Source organism: Helicoverpa zea, chromosome 26 (assembly GCF_022581195.2).
Source record: "Helicoverpa zea isolate HzStark_Cry1AcR chromosome 26, ilHelZeax1.1, whole genome shotgun sequence".
NCBI lineage: Eukaryota > Metazoa > Arthropoda > Insecta > Lepidoptera > Noctuidae > Helicoverpa > Helicoverpa zea.
The window spans coordinates 7,571,546-7,591,731 of NC_061477.1; the positions used below are offsets into that span (position 1 = coordinate 7,571,546).

The 20,186-nt window shown below is 36.1% G+C and overlaps 1 protein-coding gene across 3 annotated transcripts in view; it reads right to left on the reverse strand.

The window, feature by feature from the left end:
• The window catches only part of LOC124642986 (homeobox protein six1a-like), a 38,010-nt gene that overhangs the window by 1,498 nt on the left and 16,326 nt on the right, over window positions 1-20,186 (reverse strand). For 2 of the 3 annotated variants that reach the window (XR_006985851.1, XM_047181815.1), the window contains exons 3-7: window positions 16,424-16,634; window positions 15,839-15,966; window positions 15,273-15,377; window positions 13,268-13,326; window positions 3,638-3,808 (exon numbers count right to left, since the gene is read on the reverse strand). Coding sequence is in view for 2 of the 3 variants with exons in the window: in XM_047181815.1 (XP_047037771.1) it covers window positions 3,655-3,808; window positions 13,268-13,326; window positions 15,273-15,377; window positions 15,839-15,966; window positions 16,424-16,634 (657 nt within the window). In the remaining variant the exon portion in view is untranslated. Of the gene's footprint in view, window positions 1-3,637; window positions 3,812-13,267; window positions 13,327-15,272; window positions 15,378-15,838; window positions 15,967-16,423; window positions 16,635-20,186 lie in introns of all 3 variants that reach the window. The other variant, XM_047181814.1, reaches the window with a different exon arrangement.

Here is a 20,186-nt window from a genome sequence, read left to right on the forward strand (position 1 = left end):
TGCAAGTGTCAATTTAGTCTACGAGATTAAAAAACAGACTGTAAATGCTTGAACAGTGAATTATTACTTAATTGAAAAGTTCGCTGATTTACTTACTGGACATTTTAAATTGTATTTTTCAAGTAGAGTGAATGAATAGTAAAAGATTTGATGAGATTTCTTAAAAAATACATGAATAATTGTCAAAAACTTCCAATAAATGCTTATAGGTATCTTAGAATTGATGGCAGAATTTCACGAATATGATATACAGTGTCCATCTCTTGGCATTTGGTTAAAAGGCAATTACATCGCCTTTACACATGTTTATACTTCATATAATTCGGGGACCATTTTTGTAGGTATTGTGTTAAATTATAATGCCGTACTTATGTAATTTTTTTGTTTACACGCTGTGTCTTGCAGTGACCATCACGATTGGTTGTTGTCAGTACATTATCTTTATTTTACCTTGCAAAGCATATTATCATATCTCAAGGTACTTAGAAACAAGAGTAATGAAATTCTTGCTAGAAATTATAGTTCGGCCATTCAGAGAATGCGTTCCTGACACGTCGCGATTGAACTGACGACGTAACTTTGCAATGGCGTTGCAGTTACGATAAAAATATTTTTGCTGGTTGTTTACCGTTTTAACAATTGAGGAGCATTAAAACAACATTATTATATCAATAATCAATGAATGTTATTACGTCGTCAGTTCAATCGCGACGTGTCAGGAACGCATTCTCTGAATGGCCGAACTATAGTAACTTTATTTCGCTATTCTGCAGTCGTTGTAAAAACACTTATCGTATAAGAAAATATTGTGAAAGGTTCTTCTAACGTATACACAGACATGTGTTGCTGGGGAGTTTGTTGCGCCACTTCTTCATAGCAAAAACATATAGAAAGTGGTGAAGGGTTTGCGTTTTGGGGGCAGTCTTTTGTAAATTTTAACGTTCAAAAAGAGCTGTTTTGCAGCCGAGTTTGAATAAATGAGTTTGAGGTTGAGTTTTTGAAACAAACAACTAATTATTAAAACTACATCGTATCTACGTTTTGTTAATTATTATACTGAAACAGTTCCCACCGAAAATCAAATGATTATTATGAATGTATAACAAAATAAGCTGTTTCTATTAACCTTTGTTGATTGGGTGAGAAGTGCTTAAAACATGCAGTAGCTTCGATTAACTTGTCAGACTCGATCATCGTAAGGTCATCCGTCATGAAGTGATTTAAATCGCAAATATTGTTCACTAATAGATATAATTTAGAGTTTGTTTGTTTTGCTAAGACCCTGAATGTACAAACGTAAGTAATTCTTGCTTGAATAATGAACTCAACGATAACATCAATAAACGTAATAGAAAGCGATAACATGTTACCGAATCATAATTTTATGTAAAACAAAGTGTTATGACGTGTTTCCCCTTATTGGTCAAGGCCCAAGTCGACAACTGTATGTTGTGGATACCGTTTTTATTAAAACCACTGGAGCCTAATTCTGTTAAGTTATTAACGTCAAAATTGAATGTAAATCGAATCGCAATAGCAGTTTTAACCTTAGCGAGCATTTTGCTATTAATATAAGACCAATCGCATTCAAAGAAAAAATAGCAGAATGCCACATAAGCTTCAATCGTAATTGAGTCGTGTTTGGATCTCATTCGGATGTGAATCGAAGTAAAATTTCTAGAATCGCGCCCCTGTGATTTCAATTTTGTGTGTTTACATAACTACGAATTTTGCTCTACGTCACGTCAGATCAGATTTGTTAATTGATTCTTTATTATAATTAACCATGTAGAACATTAATTTAGTAGAGATATCTTAAGTGATGGCTTATTTATGACTATGATATTGAGGATTGAATTAGTTTTATCAATTTTATTGCTCATCTTCGTTGTCAGTTTGTGAATGGCTATTTAACTGCGGAATTGAATAAGATTTTTACAAACTTTCAGACAGTTTTCCGTAAGGCTACCCGCCGACTTTTTGTAGTACAGATAATCGGCGACATTTTTATTATTATTACTCTCTTGTAAATGTATGTAAGAACATCTTGGAATCTTAATGTGACCCACTTCCCGGTCCTCAATTATGATGAAATTTTGCAGGCGCTCTGAGTTCTGATCAGGACGCGAACCTATTTTTAATCTGTGGTTCTGATGACAATACATGACTAGCTGAATTCATTAAAAATCCAATTAGTCAATTTGTGTTGTTTCGTTCCAACCCAATCACATTAAATTAAATAAGTTAATATAATTACCTATGTCGATTAGCACAAAGAAAAACCATACGTAAAAATAAAAAAATGATTTTTTCAAACAAAGTAAATAAATACAAGAGAATTAGAACACCATATAAGAGTCAGTCATTACCATAGATATAATATTACTAAACAAGATTGCGCACGCTCAAAATATATATTTACGAAAATGAACTCTATTCTAACGCAATAAGGTACTAAATTGGTTGCATAATACACAGAGGCAAATCCGAGCCGAGAGGGATAGTTCGAACGGAGGCTGTTTGTCTCTTTCTAACACCTTGCCAGCATAAAAAATGTTGTGATCAAAAGTTTTGTCTTCCCAAAAACAATTGAATCACATATATTTTTATCTTATTTTAACAATTGTAAGTCAACAAATTAATAACAATCGCATTAATTTATTCGTATTTATTATTAAAACATAAACAACATAAATTTTTATTTAGCTTTTTTTTATTTTCTAGCGGTAACCCTGAACATTCTTGGCGCGTAATCAGCATTTAAAATTTTGTTTACATTTTTTTGTATTAAATCAATTTAAACTATTAAAACAGTGAAAAAGTGTTGCGTTTCTACTTGCAAAAGTGAATCCTATGGTGGTTGCAATATATCGTTCCACAGGTTAGCTAATAATAACATTTTCGTAAACCCAACAACTAGGGTGCCCATGAATTCTTGTAACGAGTCAAAATATGGGTGATGGATTTAAAACTGTTGTACTATTGTTATAGCTTCCCAAAAAATGAAGAAAGGCGACATAAATGGCTCAGCAGTCTATATATGAAGTAGAAATACAAAAAAAAACAGTCTTCACTTCGAATCTTCCTGCTTTTATACTGCTAATTTCCGCTAATTATTAAAAGCCTTTATTAGTATCTTAAGGTCACAAACTGCGTAAGTTAAAACTTCAATACTAATCTGTGTTTAATAATCTTAGCAAATTCGGATTTGTCTCACATAGCTTAATCTCATAGTCACCCTATTAGAAAGGGACAGACAGCCTCCGTACTAACTATTTCACTCGGCTCGTTTTTTGGGTTTATATGCGCAGTCCTGTTTACTAATATTATGTCTATGGTCATTACAAACAACGGAAATCCTCCCTTGAAAACTGACAACTGTCAAGTGACCAAAACATTCGATACTCCTAACTTTATTTCTGCTTTACACATGATGTTGTAAATTATGAAAACGAAAAATGACTCTTGTGGCTAAACCACTGAATGGATTAGGTTATTTTCTTTACAATTCGCCTTAGAATATCATAAAGTATTTGTGATAGGATTTAATATGATTAGGTACGACCCACTCGATATACCTGACCGATCCTGCTAGGATGGTGACTGCAAAGAGACGTGGTTGGACTCTGATACCTACTGGTGGTGCTGCGCGGGTCACGAGTGATGGTACTGCAGGTGCGCGAGCGGGTGCTCGTAGAGCGGGTACAGCGGCGCCGGCGCGTGCGCCGCCAGCGCGTGCGCCGCGCCGGCCGCCGCGTCGCTGTCCGAGTCCGACGACGAGTCCAGCTGCTTGTCGCCCGGCCCGCCGCTGCTAAAGCATAGTATACTCATTAAAACTGGAATAAGGCAGCTAAGAAATAGCGAGAAGTGCTATGAACATAATTAAAACATTTGTGCAATTAATACATTGTTGAGAGGTTCTTTTACCAATGGCCGATAAGAAGGTAAAGGAAAACATCTTGAGGAAACCTGGACTGTAAAGTCTGAAATCACCTACCCGCATTGAGCAAACGTGGTGATTAATGCTCAATCCTTCTCAGTGTGAGAGGACGCCGCAGCCCAGCAGTGGGACTGCTGAGAGGTTCTTTTAAAGTACATATAGACATTTGATGCTGGGGATTTTGTTGCATCACTTCTTCTTCCCACTAAAACACATAGGAATTGGTGAAGTGGATGCGTTTTGGGGCTCTCTTGTAATTTTTTTTTTTGACGTTCGAAAGGTCAGTTTTGCAGTGTTTGTTTTGAATAAATACATATATTATTTTATTTTGAGATGCATCACCGCAAAGTAACTGTTTCAGAAAGATGCGCACTTCGAGCTACGCAATGTATCGATAGAGGGACGCGGCACCAGCACGGATCCTTCCATTTAAAAACAAACTTGGGTTAGTAGAATCCGTTTGAACTTCTTTGGTCAAAAATCACCCTTAAATCTTGTATAACGCTTAGTTTGAAAAAGGTTAAAAGAAGAAGCAAACTCCCCAGCAAGGAAGACACTTCTAAAGGCAGATAGACCTATGTTATCTGTCATCGTGAGTACATATAAAATCTCTCACTTCCGATGATCCACACGATGCGATAAATCTATGCAAAAATCTGGAGTCCGAGTGAAAATATGATATCAAGACGTTTGTGCAGACTTATCATTGGCTTAGACTTTTGTATGCACCGATTAGTTTCGCAGACAAAATCCTAGAGTCTTTGAGAAGTTGGTATTGTTTGGACTTCTATAAGTACTATGAGTACCTACGATTCGTATCGCAAATTGTTTAGTTAATAACTGTCTCGCAGTTAAAAAGCTAGGTGATAAAAAAAACTTTTAACAGAAGTGTCCCAATCATAAAAAAAACCGGCCAAGTGCGAGTCGGACTCGCGCAGCGAGGGTTCCGTACAAATCCTGTATAGATAAAAAGTGAGTTTCGCGCCAACCGTTAAGTTTAGAACAATCTTAGTTATGGTAATTTCGTGAGAGTCAAAATAGTTAATATTTTTTATTTTATAATAAGTATAACTAAAATAGTAGGCCAGTACCTTGTAAAAGTTATTTTATTAAAGTTATTTATATACAACATGTTATAGTCATCATTCAGAAATTTGATTGAAAATAACTAATTATGTCTTAAAGGTCATTGGGCATATCTGACCCGCTTTGTGAAAAGTGGCGGACATGAATCAAAGTAGTTTTAAATCGTGGAGAATGGTATGACGTTTCTTTGAATATAATATTTTATTAAAATTCCATGGAGACGAATGTCCAGGATCGTTTGAAAAATATAAAAGACAAGCAGTTTCAGAGGATTGTACAGGTTGCAATGCTAATTTTTATTGTTAAAGAATTTTCATAAAGAAGGAAGATGCCAATTCGGATGACCAGGATCTGATGAGGATCTGGAAACCCTGAGAAATCGAGGGCAACTCTTGAATATTGTAGGCACGCATCGAGTCATAACCAGACATGTGAGTGTATTTTTGAGGGTACTGGCTAACAGTGAAGGTTTGGAGCTGATTTGATTATGGAGACTACAGAGAGTCGAGGGAACTCCTGAACGGTATGTTGCAACTACCACGTGTTTGGGTTTATTTTATTCGTATTGGCGAAGACTTTCCACATAGATAGGTTTGACTGCCATTGTGGGATCGATAGCAAAGATCAGATATAGTTATCGGAACTCCTTTACAATTTTTAACGTAACCTTGTGTTGGAGCTTATTTTATTTTAGGTGACGAGAATTCACTACTAACTTGGGTTAAAGCAGCCATTGCAGGAATGGGATCTTTTATTTTTGAGGGATTAATCACCTAACGAACCCCAGTTTCAGGTTTTTTTCGAAACCGCCTGACGACTTGTAGCTGTCGAATTGTAACAACGACCTCTAGAGAGTAGGATTCGGGGCTGCTGGCTTTACGTTTCTAGAGCCTTAACAAAAGTATTCTGTCCCTTTCTTTGTTTTATAAAGTCGGCTTTATTTTATAGCATTTTACAAACAAATCCAACTTCAAACATAAAAAAGCAACAAGAAAACAAAAGCAAGAAAGAAATTAAAAAGATGTTAGGTGCATTGGTCTAGAAGTCGGTGTCTAGAGGATGCATCTATATTTATTTAACCACCGAGATCTAGACCAATGCATATAAACAGTTTTCTTGTTGTTTTTAGAAGTTGTTTTTTTTTTTTGTAAAAAGTTTTTATTTTTAACTTTTGTGAAAAGTTCTCGTCAATACGAATAATATAAACACGACGTAACTAAAAACATACCGTTAAGGAGTTCTCTCGACTTTCTCACGTCTCCATCATCAGGTAAGCTCTAAACCTTCACTGTTTGATAGTATCACCAGACATACATCTGAGAATCAAGTTTAAATCCTATGCATGCCTACAATTTCTGATAGTTGCCCTCGATTTCTCAGGATTTCCATCATCAGATCCTGACCTGATGACAATGGAAATAAACGGCGAGTATACTCTTTCACTACAAAGAAATGATTTCTCAAATCCGTCAAACGTGGTCGTTTAAATTCCCCATTGAAATGAGGAAAATATTTGATTTTTACACCTGATTTTCTCTAGATTCCCATGGTTCACATTGATGCGACTAATGCCATAGTAAATCAGAGCCTTTATCATTATACTGTGCTATATTTCGTTCGTATCCGCCGTGGGTATGGTTTCCATACTAAGGTGCCCAATGACCTTTGAATGATTTAAAAATTTTCACAGTTTAGAGGCCATTATATTTAAGAAGTGTTTGATATGAATTTCACTTTTTATCAAAACTTTAATATCTCTACGCGTTCATGTGAAAAAGGGTAAGTAGTAAGTTTATAATTATTAAAAAAATATTTTATGTCATGTAAGCAAAAATAATATTATTTTAATATTTTATGTAACTTCAAATTTATCATTTTCGTAATTTTTCCTTTATCTGTACTATATAACGTTGCTTCGTGCCGAATTTCAAGATTCTGAGTTCACGGGAAGTACCTTGTAGGTTTTGATTCCCTAGCGTGTGACGGAAATTCGTCTAAGGTGTAGGTAAAACTGCTGTATCTTTTGATCGCGTTAACTTAGAAGTTTGATTTTTTCATTGCTTAAAGGGACAATAGACCTAGGTATTTGGTATAAATTTCAATTTGGTACCTTTATTCGTTCGTGAGAAATAAGGTAGTAAGTTTCATTTTATTAAAATATTTTTATTATATTATATAACAAAAAAAATGTGATTTTCGCAATTTTTCCTATATTTGCATTATATGACAATGCTTCATGCCAAATTTCAAGATTCTGAGTTTACGGGAAGTACCCTGTAGGTTTTGATTCCTTTGCGAGTGTCGAAAATTTGTTGAAAATATCGACATAATCGGTTGTATCTTTTGATTGGCTTGGCTTAGAAGTTTGATATTTTCACAGCTTAAAGGGACAATAGACCCGAGTATTCCATGTGAATTTCAGCTTGATACGTTCACGCGTTCTTAAGATAAAGGGTCTTGACAGACAGACAGACAGACAGACAGACAGACAGACAGACGGACAACAAAGTGATCCTATAAGGGTTCCGTTTTTTCCTTTCGAGGTACGGAACCCTAAAAAGGACTATAACAAGATAGAAGGCCCACCCAAAAACGGGTCTACGAAACAAAAAACGCTTACAAAACTAGCGCTTATAATAACTTAATATTGAAGAGTGGTAAGTCTTAGCCAATGAGGGGGAAGCACATTTTGACATATTCCCGATGACAGCTCTCGGTAACGCGATACTCAGAGGGTTAGACCTTATTTTGTTTCGCTAGACAAACAACCGGCCTGCAGTTGTTTTTGTTTGTTTTTCCAAGTTGTAGATCACATATCTAACGTGTTTGAATATTTCGTAATAAAGTTTGATGTTGACATTTTTATTCCTCATTTTCTTACAGCAAGAAGTAATTAAAAGGGAAAAACGAAGTCAGATCCGCGCACGAAGGATTTCGTAAAATTATAAATCTGTGGCCCCTCAAATATTCATTTAATTTTAGTTTTCAGTACCTATTTGTTGCTAGCTGATAGCGGTAATAATAATACATCATCTGTGACTATTTCAGCTGTCTAGCTATCACGGTTCATGACAGGTACAGAGAATCAGCGAAGTTTAGTAATACTATTTTATAATATTCCGTTTTTACCTTTGGCTACGAAACTCTAAAACCAGTACCAAATGCAATATTTCAAGTCATAGTAAGCCGACGAAGAACACCTGACATGACAAGTCTGACATATGTACTACAATATGGTTACAAATGGTACCGAGTTCACCCGGGAATAGAACCCGGAACCAATCGCTTGGCAGCCGAACAGAGCGCAGTTTGTCTTTCAAAGGTCATTTAAGTACTAATAGTGATAATAAAAATAAATTCTACTATCTCATGGATTGGATTTCTGTAGTAATTTGTTGAAATGTTTTTCTAGTGGTAGAAAGCAGTAGTAATAGTAATTTTATGGACAATCCATTTATATAAATTTCTTTGAAGATTAACTTAGTATTTTGCTACTAAGTTGTTTCGTTTTACTACTGTTGTTACTTTTTACTACTACCAATTATTGGTGTTTATATTCTACAAAAAAACTCGTGGTCTACTGGGTAAAGAACCAACCTCTCGAGTATGAGGGTGTGGGTTCGATTCCAGGTCAGGCAAGTACCAATGCAACTTTTCTAAGTTTGTATGTACGTTCTAAGTATATCTTAGACACCAATGGCTGGCTGATATACTTAAAAGTGAATTATTGTGTGGTGTGTATTTTCTTTTAATTTTTAAATAGCTCTTAATGTGGTTATTCGAAAGACCCGTAGGTTCCTACATTATCGTATGCTTCTAAAATCTATCTAAGTCAACGCGAAAGTTTCCCTTCCTCTAAAATCCTAATAAGCTGTAGTTGGTGCCTGTTGAAATAATGGACGGATCAACTCTTAAGATTATTTTTAATAACATACTTTGGATAAAAATTAACAATTACCTATAAGTAGGCAAACTAACCTATACTTAAGTGTGAGTGGCACCATTTAACTATAACGATAACCAAACTATAACCAGCCGTGTACTTGTCGCCAAATGAAATTGGCGATTTTTCCACTGAAAACTGTCGTATCGTTATAGTTACATGATGCACCCCAAAATCCCATATATAAGTGTAGGTAATATCCAAAATAATATACAATATAATCTAAATTATAATGAAAAAAAATTCGCGCCAAACCCTTCGTTCCCGCCACAGATTAAACAGAACGTTTTTTTTTCATGCCGGCGTAGATGCAGGGACCGTTGTCCATTCAGCCGCGTTCTTACACTTGATCAAATACGAACAGGATTTAAAAGGTATTAAATCTTTTTGGAAAAATACCTTATTTTGTTTGGTAATGCAATGCTTTTGCTGTTTGACAAAAAGGTTTTACTGTAGTTGTAAATTATTAGATTCTAATTATCTCTAGTGTGAGATGATGGCTGTTCATGGGATTTTAATGCATATTATAGATAATGCAATGGGCATATGGCATATGTCAGTATGTTTGGTTTCTAAACAGATATTATCAGACTGTAGTCAGCTATTAATTAGTTACAAAGATTTATTAATTTGACAAAATGTTGCTTTCCTTGCTTTTTTTCTCATCGTCAACGGAGAATAAAGAAATATGCTACTTTTAAAACTGCACATTTTACTATTTTACTAGTTACAAATCCGCAAATCCGTGATCCTACACTAAACCGGTTGCCCGGGTAACTGGGTTGAGGAGGTCAGATAGGCAGTCGCTCCCGTTAACACACATACCTGTCACCTACATCCGGTTAGACTGGAAGCCGACCCCAACATAGTTGGGAAAAGGCTGGGCAGATGATGATGCGTTCCTACACTAAAACAGCTGATCCAACAAATGATTCCCAAATCAGGAAGTAAAAACCAGACAAAAAAAAACTTTAAAAAAATGTTCAATTATTTCAACAATAGTGTCCCAAGTACATCCCTGTTCGCTTTTAGACTGCAGATGTGATGGTGTCGAGTTACATATAGCTGTCTCTCTCTGTTACATAGCGTGGACTCTTTCCCGCTAGCGATACGTCATTTGAGGGTATCCGATATAGATTTTAACCCACAGCTGGGAAAAGTCTGAGTTGGTATTTTATTTAGGAAGTTTAGTTAAGTTTTTACTGACTTCAAAAAAAAAGTTCTTAGTTTGACCTGTATGCATTATTGTTTTGTAAGTTCCTGCATTCGATTCCTAGGACGGACAGTAAGTATAACTGAGATTTACCTAATAGAGAATAGATACTGGTGATGATGATACCTACAATAAACCCGCCGGTTTAAAACGAACAAAACGTTTTCGAATAAAATAGGAAACTTACAGAATTACACCATCGCACCTACAATAAACTTTTGCCGCCAAAATTTTCATTTCACGTACCTACAACGGCGGCCATTTTGGTCATAAGCAGACTCTTCAATTAATATTTCGAACGCAGAAATTCAAATATCGAACCATAATATTGTAAATTGGAAATTATTATAAAGTAACCATTGGCTGTACTATTTTTCTTCACACATTTGAATTTGAACATTATGTTTATGAAGATAGAGTATATTTTCGTTTGAATATTGTTTTATATCCAGGGATGTACTGTTGTAGGATATCAAGTTTCGTTGAAGCCAGCCAAATGGATAAGCAAACGTGTAGCCCTCTTTGTGTGCTGTTGTTTGTATATGTGTGTGTGTGTGTGAGTGTGTTTGTGTAGGTGACGGCTTTTGTCGACGAATTATTTTGAAAAAGTATTGTTTAGGATAGGACATTTGAACATCTTTGGCAGTCCTAACGGGTAATCAGAAGCTAGTCTGACAACCAGTCTTACCTAGGTATCGGTGTTGCCCAGGTAACTGGGTTGAGAAGGTCAGAGAGGCAGTCGCTTCATGTAAAAGACTGGTACTCGGCTGCATTCGTTTAAACTGTCAAGCCGACCTAAAAATAATTGAGAAATGGCTAGGCAGATGATAATATTGTTTAGGATAGTTTCAGTACACATAGTTAGGTACCTTTAATTATGGTTTAACAGCGTTTTTCCATAACCGATCTATAGGGACGTTGGAACCGCCAAATAAGGGTTCTTAAATACGCAGTAAAAGACAAAGACCCTTACTTATAAAATCTCTAATCACCTTCTAAGCAACATTTTAACTAATCACTACTTAAAGCCTTAAGTAGTGATTAAATGTTAGTTAAGACATGCTTAAGCCATGTTTATAAGTAAGAATTTTCTTAAACAGCCCTTAATTTAATTTTATATTTTAATTTAATTACTTATATTTAATTGACGTTTTTAAGTAATGCTGATAATTATTGCCACATTCATATTTAATTATTTTAGCGCAAAAACCAAAGAAGAATATCAATATCTTGAAACAATAGTACCTATTGTATTTTCTTATAAATAAAAATATTGAAATCTGTCAAATTGTCAATCATTCTTCACTGACATCGATGACCTAATTTTGATAGAATTTGGCAAAGATGAAAGTAACTTGAGACGTGTAAAGTAATTAATGTAGAATTTAATTTCATGCTCTCAAAAGACATTTAAGTAACCAACTTATGTTTTAATTTTAATATCACTTTCCGAAAGGCGGACTTTAATTCTGAAATAGGACTTTGCAAGACTTTTAGTGAAAAGTCCAAAAAAGTATCTAATTCCGAATATTTCTTTTGAATATTTCTTTTGAATAATATCTTCCACTGAAGGATTGTAAAAACAAGATTTAATGGCAACACTGTTTGCGCTAATTTTAAAGTAAAGTTATCGCTCACGGCGGAAGAGTGGGGATCGCTTTGCGCACTGTACACTTATGGTAATAAACCAATAAATCACTTCTGCGCAGGTGAAGGTCAGGGCTCAATATCCTTGCCGATGATTATACAAAGCTCAAAATGTGTCTTTTGTCTTATTCAAAAATACTTTAAATTTAAACCATAGCCAAGACCTTCAAACCTCTTTTTTGTCTCTGGTACCTTACGCCACTCACGCTTAACCGATATTTGGGGCACAGTCGGGACTTCTGCATCAATGGTCCGAAACAGATGCTCTCAGATTAAGATAAAAAGATCTTACACACCGATAATTTTACATAGATTAGTTCGTTTTGTTATTTTAGATTATGATAGGAGATAGAAGATTTTTTTTGATATGTATCTAATATTTGAACGCGTAACCACATCTGGTTTGCTGAAATTGAATAAGTTATTTTTTTTTACTTTTTTTTTGACCGTGATAGATAGAGAGCTGAAATTTTCACAGATAATGTATTTTGTTGCCGCTGCGCTGTAACAACACATACACAAAACTAGAATTAAATAAATATTTTCGGGGGCTCCCATACAATAAACGTGATTTTTTTGTCCGTTATATAAATAATGGTACGGAACCCTTCGTGCGCGAGTCCGACTCGCACTTGGCCGGTTTTTTGCACGTACACATGTCAAAAACTTAGGTACATAACATACAAACCTAAACCTCATTTTAATCAAGTGAATGTTGTAACTCAATACTGTTATGATGAGTACAGACGCAACTCTGCACATTTGGCGAAAACAATTCATTCGTTCATCAGCTTTTTTTAGAGATGCCACTTTAATATGGTTTGAAAGGGTTCCGTTAATTTATTGGTGGTCCCGTACTTAAACAGTTGAGAAAACAACTGAAGCAAATTACTACATAGTATAAAACAAAGTCGCTTTTTCTCTCCCTATGTCCCTTTGTACGCTTAAAATTTTAAAACTACGCGACCGATTTTCATACGGGTTTTTTTAATAGATAGAGTGATTGAAGAGGAAGGTTTATATGTACAATAACATACATTAAATAGTAGGGGAATACTGTTATCCCATGCGAAGCCGGAGCGGGTCGCTAGTATATTACCTATATGGTATGATACTGCTTTACGACTCAACTCTTTAAACTACGGATTTTGACAGATTTTTAGCTTGTTGAAACTTAAACCGTCTTACAAAGACGGGCCAAAAATTAAACTTTTTTATGTGAGTACTTGGTTAAAATTGCCCGTGTAAGACGAAAATATTCCAGTACTTTTTTCATATAAAAGGCACCAATAGTATTTTCATAGTCTAGAAAGAAAGATCTGACATCTACTGTAGGTAATTAGAGTTGCTAAACTAAATCGGGTTATAAGCAAGCAGGCTTTTGACCGACTTTTGCTGAATTTCTATAATGATATTTTTATAATAAGTAATGACTCACCTATCCTTGTGTTCGGCCTGTCTGTCTCGCTGCCGCCTGTTTTTGAACCAATTTGAAACCTGCAAGTGTATCAAAAATACAAATGAATCATTGCTAAAATATTGCCACACAAACCTTTGCACATTTAATATGTTATTATTGACTAGCTTCTGCCAAAAGAGGAAGAAATAATAAACACCAGCCTATCCAATTATCTAAATCTATGCGTACCTACTACTTTACCTAAATAGAAATAAAATGTAAACTATTCATATTAAAAAATGGAATAAATTCTCCCGTTTTCCCAACATTTACCTTCACTGCTCTGCTCCTATTGATTGTAGCGTGATAAATCCTATAACCTGCCAAGGTGTATGAAGAATCATTGTACTAAGTTTCGTTGAAATCCGTCAAGTAGTTTTTATTTCCATAACGAACATACAGACAGACAGACGAAAATTTTACTGATTGCATTTTTGGTTGTGGATCAGTATCGATGACTAATCACCCCCTGATAGTTATTTTAGAAATATATTTAATGTACAGAATTGACCTCTACCGATTTATTATAAGTTTAGATTTACAATCTAAACAATGCTCCTACTTTTGGTGGTGAGAAAGCATCAAATGATCTGTCCTGTCCCGCTGTGGGTACAGCGTGAGGGAGTGTCAGACTCTTACTGACTAAAACCCACCATGTTCCTTCTTAAGCCCTTTATGTACCAGGGAAAGCTCTCCCCGACAGGCGCAGGCCCTCTGCCGGGGCTGAGTGTTGCTCGAAAGAGATACCGCGGCCCTGGCACATAAAAGGCCCACGACGGAACACGACGGTTTTTAGTCAGTAAGAGTCGGACACTCCCTCGCCGCTGCTAACCCACAGCGGGAGGGGTCATTTGATGATTTTTGAAGTCGTTAAAAAAAAGAAAGAATTGCAGTTATGGAAGAATGGTACTTGAAGAGTATCTTCTACTAGTAGTGAATCTATCTACTAGTGAATCATCTTTTTGGCTCCTAATAGGTATCCTAATATCCTTATTTCATTTTTAGTTGGTGTAACATGTTTTTTTATTCCATACTCTTCTGTCTGCCGTCACCTCAACAAGTTTTTCAAGTCTTTGAGCATTCTTTCTCTAGCCACATTGACATTTCGGCCAGTTTATCATATTAAGATGGACTTTAAAAGAAGCCTATTCTTATGTACTACTTTAACAAAGATTGTTGAAGTATAGAGCATATTAATACATTAACTATAGGAGGGTAACTCGATACATTTAGTTTGAGGAAGCGGTGTCGGGTTGCCACCGCAAGTGACCGTCCGTGCACGTCATGCGTGCCGCAACAAACTTCACTTCTTCACTGCTTTTATTATCTATGTAATAATAATGGAGTCCGGGAAGATTTTCAGCTACGGCGTCTGTTCTCAAATAAGGAGATCAGCCAACTGCGCAGGACATATTACAGTGCACAAGCATTTGCGCAGACACAGGTGCACTCACTATTCCTTCACTCGCATAGTCCGATGTCATGGGGACCGACATTATGTGCTCTCCGATGCATGGACTTTTATCTAGGTATACCAATAATATAAAGCTTCAGAGTTTGTTTGTTTGCTTGAACGTGAATCTAACGGTAACTAAGCCGCACCGATTTAATAAATTATTTCTGTGTCAGATAGCCTGTCATCGATGAACTGGTACTTTTTATCCGGTTTCACGGAGTTGTTTCCACAAGAAGTGGGTGAAACTCCTGCCGGTAAGGGTAAATCCTTGGCGTAGCGAACTGTTGTCCGTAAGTCTAACACTCGGTTCTACCCACAGCAAAAGGAGTTATACGTCTTTTTTTTACCCAATAAGCTCCAAAACTTCTGAACCAATCAGAAAAATTCTTTCACGGTTGTGTAGAACAGTTACACTTTTTCCGAGTTACATAGGCTATATTTTGTCCGGGTACGGGCAGTAGTACCCACGGAACGCGAATGAAACAGTGTGAAACAGCAAAAAAAGTTAGTTTAAAACAAAGAACTTACTTGTACCGTAGTTAGACCGGTGGTCTCTGCTAGTTCCCGTTTCTCTCTGGGCGAGGGGTACGGATTATGGAGGTACCAGTCACGTAGCACTGATCGGGACTTTTCCTGGATAAAACACATACAACTTATCAGAATCAGAAATATTTCTTTGGTTAACATGGATCTTAAATGTGAGTTAAAAGCTCTTCTACAAAGAAACTAACCTAACAAAAAAAGTATCACCTGATTTTCTTTGTGAATTGATGGCAAATATCTAAGTATCCCTAAAGAAATTCCAAGATGTCCATACCAATATTACAAAGAGGTGTTTGTTTTCTAAAGGATTCTAAAGTACTGAGCTGATTTGGGAAATTTAATCATTGTTGGCAAGCTCCACTATCCTCGGGCACAGGTTATCTTGACCTAGCTATAGGAAGTAGATAGTTTCCATGGGATGCGGGTGAAACTGCGATAAGCAGCCAGTAAATACATAAATAAGCACTTAATCCAGCAAGTAAAGTTCCTGAAATCATATATCCCAAGTTTGCTTTAAACCCTGGATGAAGTAGAAGACCTAGGGCACTTACTTTAAAACAATATGAAGTTTCTTCTCCATCCCATATAGTCCTGGGCAGAGGAAACTTGCGTCGGACGCGGTATTTACCGACGGCGCCGAGAGGCCGTCCGCGAAGCCTCTCTGCTTCCATATAATGTGCTAGAAGACGTAAATACACTTAAATAAAAGACTTCATTATAAATCCAACTAATATTCTTCTCCTTCCGAGCCTTTTCCCAACTACGTTGAGGTCGGCTCCTAATCTAACCGTATGCAGCTGAGTACCAGTATTTTACGAGGAGCCACTGCTTATCTGACCTCAACCCAGTTACCCGGGCAACCCAATATCCCTTGGTAAAACTGGTGACAGACTTACTGGCTTCTGACTACCCGTAACGACTGACAAGGATGTTCAATGACAGCCGGGACCTACAGTTTAACGAGCCATCTGAAACACAGTCATTGTTGTCCAAGATAGACTTAGAAAGTACATGTAAACTTAGAAAAGTTGCTTTGGTACTTGCCTGACCTTTAATTGAACCGCGTGGGTTCAATTATAGGTCAGGTATATACTTGAGAGGTTGGCTCTTTACCCACTAGGCCACCATTATCTTACCTTTTAGCCATAAGCTCTGTAACTTGGGATGGTTGTGCGGACTGAAGGTATGTGACTCCAGCAGCCGGTACAACTCCTTGAAGTTGCCTCTATGGAAGGCCACCATGGCCTTTGCTTTGAGGACTGACTCGTGTGCATGGAGGCGCTCGCAAGCCGGCAGGGACCACAGGAAACGGCCTAGGCGTTCTATGTTACCCGCCTGTTGTAGTACCTGTGGAAACAACGGTTTTATTTATTAATTTAAAATACTGTTGATTTATGAATTATTTAAATACCTAGTCAAGCATTTATAATACACGATCTAAAAATGCCTAGTTTAAAAAAAAAAATACGCTTTTTGTAATGACGTTTTCTAGCTAGTGATATATTGTCATCAGTACGTCGATTCTATAAAATTCGAACAACAACTCGCATTTCACTTCGAATTTCACTTCGCTATTCACTCTCACTTCACATTCGGTTCAAAACGTTCTAAAAGTCATCTCATACTTTATCTGTCAAAATCTCGAATTTAATTTAGTTCAACTCGCAAACACGCTCGCAAGAGTAGCGCTAGTGTAGTAACTCACGGCGGATTCAGATGCGAAGTTTAGAGTGAAGTCTTACAGAATCACACTGCAGTACTCAGAGCGTGTGCATTTCATCCTAATCGAAGACCGGGAAGTGGGTCAAATTAAGATTCGGACATTTTCTTACATACATAGTTACAACTGAAGCTACGAGTAATATAAGTGTGTACAAAACAAGTACAACAAATTCTTTCAACGACAGGCAAAAAATTGGCTCAATGACAGTTCTCTCAAAGATTCCTATGAACATCTTGCAAACTGGTGTTTATTTAGAGTAGTAAGTATTTGTTTAGGAGCCGGATGTCCTCACATGTGCGTCTGCGCAAATAGCCGAGTACCTACGGGTGTTTGTGACCACCCGAGGGCGGGTGACGGGTTGGGAAATGCTGTTTTTTGTTGTGATAGGTCTGGCTAGCAGATTTTTATCTACACTAATATTATAAAGAGGAAAACTTTGTTTGTTTGTTTGTTTGGTTGTAATGGATAAACTCAAGAACTACTGGACCGATTTTAAATATTCTTTCACCATTAGAAAGCTATATGTGTCTTTTCATGACAAAAGGTACCTTGTAGACTTTGGCGCTTAAGTCATTTGGAGATACAAATGACTTAAGCGCCAAATTAATTCTACAATCTTGCTTAAGTGCCAACACCCATAAGGTACCTTTTACCGCGAACTGACACATATTATCTGCGAGTAACATAGGCTATATTTTATCCCGGTGCGGGCAGTAGCTACCACGGGACGCGGGTGAAACCGTGGGAAAATGGCTAGTAACGTATATACCTCTATTTTCTTGAATTTCGACAGAAGTGATGATCTACAAATGATGTCTAACGATCTCAAATGCAAAAAAAATCAAGCGATAAGTACCTAGATTATAGAACCTTTATGTAATTTTAGTTTAAATCACGTGGGTTTTGTTTTTAAACGGTTTCTTACAGAATTAAAATATTTTACCATATTATCCAGGTAGATAGAATATAGGTATTATCGCCCGAACGTGTGTGAAAAAGGGTCTTTCGTCATCTCAACACACTTAACTCATCACGAATGTGTTCAGTTGGTGAAACTTAAAATTTTGACATTTATCATGTCGTCAACTCGACACGTCAAGATTTTGATGCGTGTTCAGTTGGTGAAACTTAAATTATACACTTTTATGTTTTCACCAACTCAACACGTTTTATAATTGAACCCGATTTTAAGCAAAAATTACAGTCAACAAATGAATGTATTCATTTTCTGTGTCACAAACATCATCGGCCACTGAACGTCAGCTTAGCAAACGCTTCAAACGTGAACATGGACTCCCAAACTACTTAGTACAAGTACAACGAAATCATAAGTGCATTGAAGCCAGATGCATTAGCAACTTTTAATAATGTTCTACAATAAAATAATGGTATTGAAATCGAATCATTGTTTGTCACAAGTACTAGGGTAACAGAACTGAACAGAAGATATTCTATCTTCAATATTAATCGGATTGCTAAGTAATGCACATATCTGTTTTTCTACAATTTATCGACAGAAGACTTTTCAAGTACTGTCTGTAATGTCATAATACTTTGTTTTTATATTACTGTTTTACTGAAAATCACCAACTGTTTGATTTTCATTATTACTCACGTACTATGTTCGTTTTCTTTCTCACTATATGGTCTACTACTGCCATTCCGTTTGCTTGTCAGGTTCATAATCGCAATCGTAATAATATTTGTGTCACCATTTCATTAAAGTTGTCTCAAAAGGGCTTCAGCGTGTTGGCTTCGGCCCCACGTTCGCCTCCCAAAAATCCGTTACTCTGTAGTCCCGAGGTCAAGAAGAGTCATTCACAATCATTTTCCTTAGACGAAGATAAATAATAACTACAGAGATCAATAAAATCAACATTAGAAATAGAATATTTAAGTAATACCACAATCATGTCGTGAGAAAGAAAACGAAAATTGTATGTAAGGAATAATGGAAATCAAACAGTTGGTGATTTTCAATATACCTCAATCAAAGAAAAACATTAATAAAAAAACAAAGTATTTTTGTCGATAAGTTGAAGAAAAAGTGCATTACATTAGTAATAAGATAGCGAATATCTTCTGTTAAGTTATGTCTCCCTAGTACTTGTGACAAAAAAAATGATTCGATTTCAATACCATTATTTTAGTGTAGAACATTATCAAAAGTTGCTAATGCATCTTTCTTCAATGCACTTATGATTTCCTAGTACTTGTACTAAGTAGTTTAGGAGTCCATGTTCGCGTTTGAAGCGTTTGCTAAGCTGACGTTCAGTGGCCGATGACGTTTGTGAGACAGAAAATGAATACATTCATTTGTTGACTGTACTTTTTGCTTGAAATCGGGTTAAATTCCAAAACGTGTCGACTTGGTGAAAACATAAAAGTGTATAATTTAAGTTTCACCAACTGAACACGCATCAAAATCTTGACGTGTCGAGTTGACGACATGATAAATGTTAAAATTTTGAGTTTCACCAACTGAACACATTCGTGATGAGTTAAGTGTGTTGAGATGACGAAAGACCCGTGAAAAAAGGTGTCCCTACGATTTTATCTACCTTTTATCTATTATTAATATTCAAAACACATGAAAAAAGGATTTTAACCCACACTACCGTTCAATAATCACCGGAAAACCTCTTAATACTACAAACCATAGTTACCATTACCTACCATTACCATTACCATTACCAACCCTCGTAACGCTCATTATCTTCGCCGATCGCATCGCAAATTACGGTAACTGATACCCGACCATCAGAGGGTTGATCCTATTCAATTTGTGGCAACCATGACAACCATCTTGTTTTATTGATAAATGTAAAATGAAAGGTGATGGTTGATAAAATGATGAAATTAAAATAGAAATAGGGGGAGATAATCCTGTTTTTTGACGAGTAATCTAATTTTTTCGGGGTGTGTTGAATGAAAGTTTGAGAGCTGTTAGTAATTTAAATAATTGTGTTAAAGGAATAATAAGTGTCGTGACTTAAGTTATTTATAAATCAATCAAACAAACCTTTAAACGTTTGTAGAATTAAGTAAAGCCACCAAAACTTAAAAATTGACTCTGTGAAATATTTGTACTTTTGTACCAAGTTTATACAACAAGCTGAGTTTAAACTTTTTTTAGTAAGTAACTTAACGTAAATGGTTTAAGCATAAACATAGTT